Source organism: Mercenaria mercenaria, chromosome 12, assembly GCF_021730395.1.
Source record: "Mercenaria mercenaria strain notata chromosome 12, MADL_Memer_1, whole genome shotgun sequence".
Lineage (NCBI taxonomy): Eukaryota > Metazoa > Mollusca > Bivalvia > Venerida > Veneridae > Mercenaria > Mercenaria mercenaria.
This window is the reverse complement of record NC_069372.1, coordinates 26,865,297-26,877,683: the sequence shown is the minus strand read 5'-3', so window position 1 is coordinate 26,877,683 and position 12,387 is coordinate 26,865,297. Positions and strand designations below refer to the sequence as shown.

The 12,387-nt window shown below is 36.9% G+C and overlaps 1 protein-coding gene across 2 annotated transcripts in view; it reads left to right on the top strand.

The window, feature by feature from the left end:
* LOC128547287 (tetratricopeptide repeat protein 37-like) overlaps positions 1-11,957 on the top strand; it is a 77,303-nt gene extending 65,346 nt beyond the window's left edge. For both annotated transcript variants that reach the window (XM_053519514.1, XM_053519515.1), the window contains exons 38-42: positions 1,097-1,182; positions 2,073-2,127; positions 7,099-7,229; positions 8,782-8,914; positions 11,274-11,957. In XM_053519514.1, the coding sequence (XP_053375489.1) occupies positions 1,097-1,182; positions 2,073-2,127; positions 7,099-7,229; positions 8,782-8,914; positions 11,274-11,345 (477 nt within the window). In that variant the 3' untranslated portion in view covers positions 11,346-11,957. The remainder of the gene's footprint in view (positions 1-1,096; positions 1,183-2,072; positions 2,128-7,098; positions 7,230-8,781; positions 8,915-11,273) is intronic.
* Positions 11,958-12,387: the final 430 nt, after the last annotated feature.

The following is a 12,387-nucleotide window of genomic DNA, read 5'->3' as shown; positions in this document are numbered from 1 at the left end:
CATGTGTTCAGGGTCTATATTAATCAATGTTTTAACTGAGAAACTAACACTTTGACCTTGAATTGTTAATGTTATTGTTTCCCTATATTTGTATGTCTTGTTTAGATTTCAGTAAAACTGGATATAAATATAGCATCTACTAATATTACTACAACAAAATGCAAAGTTGCAGCAGTATGATTGAGCCACGCCATGAGAAAACGAACATAGTGTTTTGAAAGTGAACAGCATGGATCCTGACCAGACTGCACGGATGCGCAGGCTAGTCTGGATCCATGCTGGTTGCAAATGCACTGTGTTGGTGCAGCTCATATGTACATTACAAACTTTAAGGAAGTTACAGCAGTTTCAAGTTTTATTAAAAGAAGGGATGTATTGTTTTGTTCATTGTCTATCTGTTGGTCAGTAGGCAGACCATTTGGTTTCTGATCAATTACTAGAGAATCCTTTGGCCTACAATGATCAGATTTCACAGGATGATTGCAAGTAACTATCCCTGTTCTTTCAAGGTCAGTAGGTCGAAAGTGTAAGTCTAATGACCTTTAGACTGAAAATGGTTTCGGTTCAGTAACTTAAGAAGTTTTGTGTCATCAAAAGGTGATTGCCTTTTGTCTGTAGATGACCCCTATTAATTTGGGGGTCAGTAGGTCAAAGGTCAAGGTCACAGTGACCTTGAGAATAGAAAAGATTTCCACTCAATACCTAAAAAATACCATCTGGCTTACATTTGTCAGACTTGATACGTAATTACCTGTAGCTAATACATGACCACTATTGTAAGTGAAAAGTCAAGGTCACTGACCTTAAGACTGAAAATTGTTTCTGATTAGAAATTTGAGAATGCTTTGGCCTTAAAACTTCATGATGATTCCTGTTATAAGCAGGTGACTCCAGTTGTTTTTGAGATAATAAATTCAGAGGTCAAGGTCACAGCATACAAAATAACGTTTAAATATACAACATGTACTGTTTTTACACAATGTTAAAATGACAGATGTGTTCACCAGATCTAGTGTTTGTAAATGACAATGAGCTCAGAGATTGACTGGCATTTATATATCATACACAGCACAATGTTTGTTTTCTTTATTTGAAGATTCTGGTGGAAATGTACATTCGAGCTGGCTTAATGAAAGATGTTGAGACCACCTTAAAGCACTGTCATTATCGTGTGGCAAAGAGGTATTTATGCAGAATTGTGCTAGTCTTATTGGAAGTTGATTTATCTAATGTTATATTTATTATTTCTCTGAGAGACATTTTGTATTCTGGTCCAGTTGTCTGTCTGTCCATCTGTCTATGTATGACTGCTCAGGGTCTTTTTAACTCTTTGAAAAATTGTTTAACCTGTAGCCTGCTGGCGGCAAGTGATTCTGCCTTTGCGACCAGTGCAGACCAAGATCAGCCTGTAGCTGATCATGGTCTGCACTGTTCGCTATTCAGTCAGTAAATTTTCAGTGAACACCCCTTTGAATAATAAATGGTATTGCCCAAAGTGAATGATGGACCAGTCCACTTTAGAAATTCAGCAGGCTAAGGGTTAATTAGATGGCAGAGCTATATGCCACAGTGAGATGATGTATATTGAGTAGACTTTGGTCCTGCAAGGTCAAGGTCATACTTGGATGTCAAAGATCAAATAGACAGTGTACATAGGTCCGTATAGATTTTTCCTCAAGTCTTTCAATGGAGTTTATATGCACAGTTTTGGGACAACATTCAATATGTATGTTTTTGTAAAAGCAATCATATACTGGTAAATGTACAGTTTAAGCTTCATAACCAGTCACCTTGATATAGCATGACCCTGCTTAGAACAATCACCCTCGTTACCCTTTCAGTCAGTCCCTTCGCTGACCACTATCAACAGGCGAGACTTATGGTAGCTTGTCAAAACAATCCTGTCTCATGATTGTATGTTTTGAAACAATTTTCTGATTGTGTTCTCATTTACTCAGTGTGACTTTTCTGTCTTTTATACTAAACATAAACAAGGACACTATATCAGATGTGTTGCAATTATAACATTGAATTTCATATCATAGTAGTCTCATAACTGTTACATTTTTCAGTGCTAATCAAGTGTTTCTCCTCAAAATGGCACATCTGGCATTTCAACAGATTTTGGTAAATATACATGAACTTATATTATAGTCTTTTATGGTTTCAGGTTGTCTGTCTGTCCATCCATCTGTCCGTCCATCTGTAGACACAGTCTTGTGCGCACCAACTCTCCTCATCCCCTTGACACAATTTAATGAAACTTTACACAAGTGATCAGTAGTAACCCTAGTTGTATGTTAGGTTTTTTCAGAAATTTTTTTGTAGAGTTATGGGACTTTAGTTTTTGTGCCCCCCCCCCCCCCCCCCCATGAGTGATGGGGGCATAAAGCTTTGGTCTTGTTCGTCCGTCCGTCCGAAGTTCGTGACGCGCCTAGCTCAAAAAGTATTCGATACAAATTGATGAAACCTTACATGAGTGTTTATCATGATATGAACTTGCGCACCTCCTATTTTTTGTTAGGCTCCGTCCCCTATTTTCAGAGTTATGGCCCCTGAAATAGTCAAAAATGCACATTTTCACCTTGTGACACGCCTAGCTCAAAAAGTATTCGATATAAATTGATGAAACCTTGCATGAGTCTAAATCATGATATGAACTTGCGCACCTCCTATTTTTCATCTGGCTGAGCCCCCTATTTTTAGAGTTATGGCCCCTGAAATAGTCAAAAATGCACATTTTCACCTTGTGACATGCCTTGCTCAAAAAGTATTTGATATAGATACATGAAACCTTGCATGAGCCTTAATCATGAAATGAACTTGCGCACCTCCTATTTTTCATATGGCTACGCCCCCTGTTTTTAGAGTTATGGCCCCTGAAATAGTAAAAAATGCACATTTTCACCTTGTGACATGCCTAGCTCAAAAAGTATTTGATATAGATTCATGAAAAACTTGCATGAGTCTTAATCATCATATGAACTTGTGCACCTCCTATTTTTAATTTGGGTCTGCCCCCTATTTTTAGAGTTATGGCCCCTGAAATAGTCAAAAATACACATTTTCACCTAGCTCAAAAAGTATTTAATATAAATGGTTGAAAACTTGCATAAATCTTTATCATGATATAAACTTGCACACCTCTAATTTTTTGGCTGGCTCCACCCCCTATTTTTAAAGTTATGGCCCCTGAAATAGTAAAAAATGCACTTTTTCACCTTATTATGTGCCTAGCTCAAAAAGTATCAGATGTAAATTCAGGAAACCTTGCTGGAGTCTTTATCATGATGTGAACTTGCACACTTGGCATTCCTCTTGAGAATCTTAGCTCTTATTACAGAGTTATGGCCTGTGAAATAACCAAAATAGTGTTTTTAGCTCATCTGATTTTTTGAAAAAAAATGATGAGTTATTGTCATCACTTGAGCGGTTGTCGGCGTAGGCGTCGGTGTTGGCGTCGGTGTTGCCTGGTTAAGTTTTATGTTTAGGTCAGCTTTTCTCCTAAACTATCAAAGCTATTGCTTTGAAACTTGGAATACTTGTTCACCATCATAAGCTGACCCTGTATAGCAAGAAACATAACTCCATTTTGCTTTTTGCAAGATTTATGGCCCCTTTTGTACTTAGAAAATTTCAGATTTCTTGGTTAAGTTTTATGTTTAGGTCAACTTTTCTCCTAAACTATCAAAGCTATTGCTTTGAAACTTGGAATACTTGTTCATCATCATAAGCAGACCCTGTACATCAAGAAACATAACTCCATCTTGCTTTTTGCAAGATTTATTGCCCCTTTTGGACTTAGAAAATCAGTTTTCTTGGTTAAGTTTTATGTTTAGGTCAGCTTTTATCCTAAACTATCAAAGCTATTGCTTTAAAACTTGCAATACTTGTTCACCATCATAAGTTGACCCTGTACAGCAAGAAACATAACTCTGTCCTGCTTTTTGCAAGATTTATGGCCCCTTTTGGACTTAGAAAATATCAGATTTCTTGGTTAAGTTTTATGTTTAGGTCAACTTTTTCTCTTAAACTATCAAAGCTATTGCTTTGAAACTTGCAACACTTGTTCACCATCATAAGCTGACCCTGTACAGCAAGCAACATAACTCCATCCTGCTTTTTGCAATAACTATTGCCCCTTTTGGACTTAGAAAATCATTTTCTTGGTTGAGTATTATGTTTAAGTCAACTTTTCTCATAAACTATCAAAGCTATTGCTTTAAAACTTGCAACAGTTTTTCACCATCATAAGTGGACACTGTACATCAAGAAACATAACTCTATCCTGCTTTTTGCAAGAATGATGGCCCTTTTTGGACTTAGAAAATCATGGGTAGGACAATATTTCTATTACACAAAAAAAATCAGATGAGCGTCAGCACGCTCATGGCGGTGCTCTTGTTTTTGTTTGTGATGCTCATACCTCAAAAAGTAAAGGGCCTAGAATAATGAATCCTTTTCATAAAATGATTGTTGAGGCTATACCCCATTAAGACTGCAAACATTTGAATTATTGGCCCTCATTTATGACAAATGTACCAGTGGGGGGCACACCCTGTGTCCTACAGACACATTCTAGTTTGTTACTATGCTATATACATGGAGTCTTGCAATCTTGTGGATGCCTAATCTCCTGAACCCTTGCACACAATTTAATGAAACTTCACACAAGTGATCAGTACCAACCCTAGTTGTGCACGGTGCATGTTACGTTGTTTTAGATAAATATTCTGCAGAGTTATGGGACTTTGTGTTTTGTTACTATGCTCTATATACATAGAGTCTACATATGCAATCTTGTGCGCGCCTAATCTCCGGAACAGGTACTGTTTATTTACAGCTAATATTACTGTGAGGAATGTACTAGTATTTCTCATATGACTTCAGAAAATGAAGAGAAGTCAGTAGTCAAGTGGTTATGATGCTGCATTCAAATCATTTGCTCCTCACCCAGCTTGTTCAAAATGCCGGCATAAATGTAGTAGGGTTAAGTGGTGTTTTTCACACAGTGTTTCACTTATTTAGTGTCAGGCAGTGAACCTGCCCAGTGTTCCTGGGTTCTGTACCAGTTCTAACCTGTTCTTGACAAGTAACTGTCAACTTCTCCACATGGATCAGAGGTAGAGGATGAATGTTTTCAGACACAGTGTCTTTTACTGAATAAACTTGGGGGAACATACCCCTCACTTCAAAATATTGAACTCTAGACCCCGCAATCTGCAGATCTGCACATTCCTACTGAGCTAGCCAGACAAGCTTCTTTGGTGTAAGTAAGCCATCCAGCTTAGTGGTTCTCCTTAAGTGCCCTTCTGTGTCTGAAATAATGCTGGGAGAGGCATCTGGTATTTTTAATTGGGAAAATGCCATCTGATAATTGTATTGGTTAGACATATGTATTGGTGGGACATAGAACCACTCAATTTACCTAAGAAATAGAACTTAGGTTCAATCACATAAAAGGTGTATTTAGTAGTCATCACAATCATACTTTTATATCACCTGTTAAGGGCTGTTGATTTCATGGAAATAGATTGTTACCATACACAGTGTCACTGCATTTGTAGCATTGACATCTGAACTCTTTTGAGCAGTCACTGTTGGTAAATATTGTTGTCAGATATATTATACATCCCCTAACTAAACAACTGTAATGCCTTACTGATTTTTGAAGAGCTGAGGGGTACACTTAGATTTGCTTTTTGTCCATCTGACCGTCCATCTGTCTGACATAATTTGTGTCACACATCTCTCAAAAAGTTTGTGACTTTGACTCATCAGACATAATAAGAATGTTATGCAGCATATGAAGTTGTGCAGTTTGTAGAAAAACCAGAGTTGGCCCTTGACTTAGTCAAGAATATTTATAAAGGACACGAAAGTTAATTTGCCCATATTTTTTCAAAATGTATTTAAAATGTTATTCAGCACAAGAAGTTGCACACAAGAAGTATTATTAATCCCCCGCCATGAGTGGTGAGAGGTTATAGGAATGGTCTCCGTCCGTCTGTAACACTTCCGTGTCCGCTCCATATCTCCTAAACCCCTTGAAGGATTTTCATGAAACTTTGGTTAAATGATCACCTCATTAAGAAGATGTGCAGAACTCCTGAGTCAGGTATGTCGGCTCAAGGTCAAGGTCACAACTTAGACTTGAGCTTTCCATTTTGTGTCCGCTCTGTATCTCCTAAACCCATCAAACTTTGGTCAAATGATCACCTCATCAAGACAATGTGCAGAACTCATGAGTCAGCCATGTTGGCTCAAGGTCAAGGTCACAACTCAGGGTCAAAGGTTTGAGCCTTCCATTTTGTATCCGCTTTGTATTTCCTAATCCCCTTGAAGGATTCATATGAAACATGGGTAAAATGATCACCTATCCAAGACGATGTACAGAACTCTTGAGTCAGCCATGCCAGCTCAAAGTGAAAGTCACAGCTCAAGGTCAAAGGTTTTAGCTTTCCATTTCATGTCCACTCCATATCTCCTAAAACCCTTGAAGGAATTTTATAAAACTTGGATCAAATGATCACCTTATCAAGACAATGTGCAGAACTCATGAGTCAGCCATGCCGGCTCAAGGTGAAGGTCACAACTTAGTTTCAAAGATTTGAGCCTTCCATTTTGTGTCCACTCTGTATCTCTTAAACCCCTTGAAGGATTTTCATCAAACTTGGGTCAAATGATCAACTCATCAAGAACTCGTGAGTCAACCATGTCAACTCAAGGTCAAGATCACAACTCAAGGTCAAAGGTTTGAGCTCTGTATCTCCTAAACCCCTTGAAGGATTTTCATGAAACTTGAGTCTAATGATCACCTCATCAAGACGATGTGCAGAATTCATGAGTCAGCCATAACAGTTCAAGGTCAAGGTCACAGCTCATGGTCAAAGGTTTACCCTAAAGTCTAAAGATAACTTTTCCAGTTATTTTTCTTTTCAGAACTGTGAAGATAATATGAAAGTTTACATAGCCTAGCATTGTCTATAAGTAATATAATTATAACCATACACTGGCTTTCAGTGATGGCACCTGTGACTGTTGGACACACACCTAGTTAAAGTTGTTATGAATTACACTGTAACATATAACTTTCAGACAAGTCCAGGAAACTCAGACCACTTCAGAGAAGTGTTTAAAGAAACTGCTGATCAGTTACTGACAGATGACCCAGATTGTACTGTTGTTAACCTGATGCAGGGAGTCCTTAATCTACACACTAATGAAAGGTAAATGGTTAGAACTACTGATCAGTTATTGACAGATGACCAAGAATTTACCATTGTGAACCTCCTTAATACCCCAGTTACACATACAGCGCGGATAGCTACGTCTGGCCATGGATAGAAACGTAGTTATCCGTTCCTGAGCTGTACAGATTGGTAGGGATTGATATGGATTACTACTTTCAGGTACGGATCGATACGGATTACTACGTTTCTATCCGTGGCGAGACATAGCTATGCGCACCGTATGTGTGACTGGGGTATAAGGGTGGATCTTAATCTACACAGTAATGAAAGATAATGATTGAAGTTATTGTTCAGTTCTTGACAGATTACCAAAAATACAATTATATCTATGTAAACCTGATGCAGGGAGTCCTCAATCTTCACATTAATGGAAGTTGTTATGTACCTTACTATAAATAGTAACAAAAAAGCTGTTGAAAACAACCTTTACAGTCACCACTGTCAGATTCATAATGGCAGTGTGGCTTATGTGCCATAATCATAATGGCGCCAGGTAACTGAAGGTAAACCAAGCCATGTATTTGCTTCTAAGTAATTATTAGAGTTGTTGACACTCGAATGACCTGGAATTTACCGTTGCAAAACCCTTAGTCTGCACCTAATGAAAGTTAATGATTAGAACTACTGATCAGTTATTGACAAATGACACTGAATTTACCATTGCAACTTGATGCAGGGAGTCCTTGATCTGTGTAGGAATATAAGGTTATGGGTAATGCAGTAGAGACTGCCTTAGTGACCCCTTGCTTTCAGCGACTTTCTGTCTACAATGACATTTTTATATCTTCACATTGCATTTCACATTCTAGTGACTCCCTGTCAGATGTGTACAGCGACCATGATTTCTTTGCCTAGAACGTCGACTTTGAACCTTTATAACCACTGTTTGACCCAGCCTGAACCTTTATAACCACTGTTTGACCCAGCCTATCAAAGGGAGAAAACTTCTCCAGTACAAATCACAGAGTGATGTTCTCAGTCTTGATAACTGTGTCACCGTCTTATTGATTGAAATAAAGTGAAGCAGACTGAAAGATCATTTAAAATATTCCGTGTTTAAAGTTCCTTTATAAATGCTTACTAGGACATGAGTTATTCTCCTAGTCAGAATGAGATTGTGTATAGAGACCCCCTGTATACAATGACCTTTTTGAAGTTCTCCGAAGGTTAGTCACTGAAGATAGTCTTTACTCTACTGTCAGTTACAAGTAAGAATAGGGATTAGTATTTTAGTATCTTTTTTGAACAGATTGTAACAATAATTGAACTTAGCCAGGAAAAATATTGTTAGCCTTCAAAAGAATACATCAAAATGTTAAGGGGAAATAATATCGCTCCCTTAATGCAAAAAGGTGCCTTAACCTTCTTTAATTATCAGCACATGATACCTTTTTGCTTTAAGGAGGCGATTTATTAAAAAAAATATATTTCAATAAAGTTTTGATTTTAGCAATGCATTTCATCTGTACATCAGTTTCTGTCTTTAAGTTTTCAGAAGTTTGTGTGTAATTTTATCTATTTGATATAGGTTAGCAAAACATCAACTTAAGAAGATTCTAGACAGTCATGTGACAGGAAGTAAAGGCCATGACCTTTCTATCGCAAGACAAGCTTTGATACACATTCTTGTGAATACCAAGAAAGACTCAGATCTTATTCAGGTATATTTAAATATATTATCCCTAATTTATTGGACTTCAGATTACAATCTAATTACTATTTTCTCAATGACCTCATCTATACTGAATTACTATTACTTCGTCATTACTGAATTACAATATCCTCATCTATACAGTATAACTATCTCTTTGTAACGTGAAAGCCGGTAATATGGTGCAGCCGGTAATATGGTGCAAATGACGTCGCCGATAAAAATACGTGTAAAATACGTGGGACGTTGTCGTTTTCAACGCACTTGCTGAACAAAAACGCGTTCAGCTATGTAAACAAGTCTAATTGCGCAGGCGAGAAGTCATGAAAAAAATCAGCTAACCTTGCACAACGTGTATAACAATTTTTGAAAAGATATTAACCATAAAACAATATTCCTTGGTAAGTATTTGTTGCACTATCGGTCATTTAAACTGCAGAAATCCAGAACCTTTCTCCGATATCGGCCATTTTTATTCATGTACACAACAAATGTCGAAATGTTTTTATGTCATACATATCAAACATCTATCGGTACTCGCATCGGTTGTTTATGAACCGCGTATAAAAGCAATAGGCCTAGACATATATATATATTATATATAGTGGGGGAGTACTCATAATTGTAACTCTGTTCCAAAAGTTTGATGTAATTTTTACATATACACAATATTTGATATGTGTAAATGTTAATTCAATTGACTCATCACTGCATAACGGGGTCCCACTATTGCATGTGGAAACTTAAAATACCAGTACACGCGGCAATAGCAGAATCAGCTGATTACTTCACACAGTGATGTCATATGCGCCATATTACCGGCAAAGTAAACATAGATGCAGATCGGAGGGTGGTGTATTCCGAGACGTTTTTACAAGTATGTTTGAACGTATTTTTCTTTGCAAACGTGCAGACATACAAAGTTAAATGATGTTCTTTGTTGTAAGAGATGTATTCTACCTACTGTTTGCTTATTTTGTGTAATAGACTTAAGTTAATTCTTAGGTGCGCCATATTACCAGCAACAGGGCTATATACTTTGAAAATGTTACTATATTCTCAGCTAATATTAATATCTCAATGATCTATACTGAATTATTTTTTCATCTGTACTAAGTTACTATCTGTTTATCTGTGCTGAATTTCTATCTGAGCTATTATCTCTTTGTTTGTACTGAATTATCTGTCTCATGGACTGTACTGAATTGCTGTCTTTTACACTGCATTACTATCTCTTCATCTATACTGAATAAGTATTACGTGTATTCTTTTATACTGAATTACATACCTTCTTTTTTTATACTAAATTACTTATCTTCTATACTGAATAACAATCTCTTCATCTGTATAGCTCAGAATGCCCTGTAGGGAAAATGTAGATTAATGAATTATGGGGTAACAAATCTGATTCCTGGATGAGGTGTATTGTGAAATCATTTAATTTTGCGGGCATGAAATTTCGTGGTTTTGGTCAAAACGGCAGTTTCGTGGGGATAGGTATTAGTGGATTTCAACTTTTGAACATAAAATGAATGGGAATTTCACTTGTTCCTCGGGATTAAATTTTGTGGATTGACTCAACCACGAAATACTTGCAAATTAGTCCCCCACGAAAATTAATGCTTTCACAGTATGCTCTTTGTGTCTATTGGATAAAAGACATTGTGTCTAAAGTCATTTCCTCCTCCAGGGAGTTACAGCTAGTACTGATACAGAATAGGTTTAATTCCTGTCATTACATAATTGAAAAACTGTTACATGTAAAATACAGCTGTTAATCCAAAATAAAGAAAAACTTCATTCATGCTGAATAACTATCTCCTCATCTACACACAATTGCCATCTTTGATACTGAATTTCTTCTCTTTATCTGCACAGAATTTCTGTCTCTTATACTGAATTTCTTCTCTTCATCTACACAGAATTACTGTCTCTTGTACTGAATTTCTATCACTTCATCTACACAGAATTACTGTCTCTTATACTGAATTTCTTCTCTTCATCTACACAGAATTGCCATCTTTTATACTGAATACCTCGCTCTTCATTTACACAGAATTACTATTTTTTATACTGAATTTCTGTCACTTCATCTTACAGAATTAAATTCTCTTGTACTGAATTCCTGACACTTCATCTGTACTTATCAAAACAGTCAAACCACCATTCTTATGCAGATCTTCATCAAACTTGGCATGTAATATCATATTTTTTTCAAATGGGGGATTAGAGTCCCTTATAGGGGCGGCTAGAGCTAAAAATAGAAATAAAATTAAACCTCATTATTCAAAACCAGAAATTAAGTTTAGATAGCTTAATGTTTTATTTCTGGTCTTTGACATATACATAATACATGTTATACATTGTAGAGCATCCTGGATGATGCCACAACAGCTGAGGATACAGAGACAGTAAACTTTTACAACAAAATAACTGTCTGAGAACAGTTCGTGGTGGACAAGAGGAGTACACATTTGATGGAACAAGCAGTTTTGAAAATCTATCTCAGACTATAGTGCAACAGAACAACTGTGAAATAATGTAATTTTGTGGCCATGACATTTCATGGTTTTGGACAAAGTGGTTATTTTGCTGTGAAATGTATTAGTGGACATAAATTGAAATAGAATTTTACAAGTTGATAGGTATTGAATTTGGAGGATTGACTCAACCACTAAATCCACAAAAATCAGTCCCCTTTAGATATTAATTTCTCAGTACATGTACTTGAAATACAGAAAGAAAACAACTGTTTATCCCTTCCCTTGCTAAATTTCTATAATGAACTTGCCCATCTTCCAGTTTGAACAGGACTATTAGCTGTTAAAAGGGGTGCTTACCAAAAAGTTGATCATGATCTACACTGGTCGCAAAGACAGTCATTCGTGTCCAGCATGGTAAGGGTTATTGTCAAGGAGACACACATGTTCATGGCTGGTTTTCTACCTGGACATACACATCGTATCATGCACTAAACAACCAGATTAATGTTTTGACCAATTTTATTAGAAACTCCTGCTTTTTCTGCAAATGAAATAAAGGTTGAAACTCTTCAGGCTGATGTTTTTATTCATAATTTTCATTGAAAATTATCAAAGGAGTAAAGGTTGATTATGTCCATGTTTTGTTTGTTTTCAGTATAATTACAGTACATGCTCCAGCAACCTGTTCAGAAATTTTCATGTAACTGTTGGTAAAATGACTGCATTGAAAAATAAATGAGCCTCACCATGAGAAATTCGAAACCAACATAGTGCATTTGCGACCAGCATGGATCCAGACCAGCCTGCGCATCAGCGAAGTCTGGTGAGGATCCATGCTGTTCGCTAACGGTTTCTCCAATTGTAATAGGGTTTGAAAGTGAACAGTATTGCTCCTGACCAAACAGCGTGAATGCGCAGGCTGGTCTCGATCCATGCTGGTCACAAACGCACTATGTTGGTTTTCATATGGCGTGGCTCAAATGACTTTCAATTTCAGTTG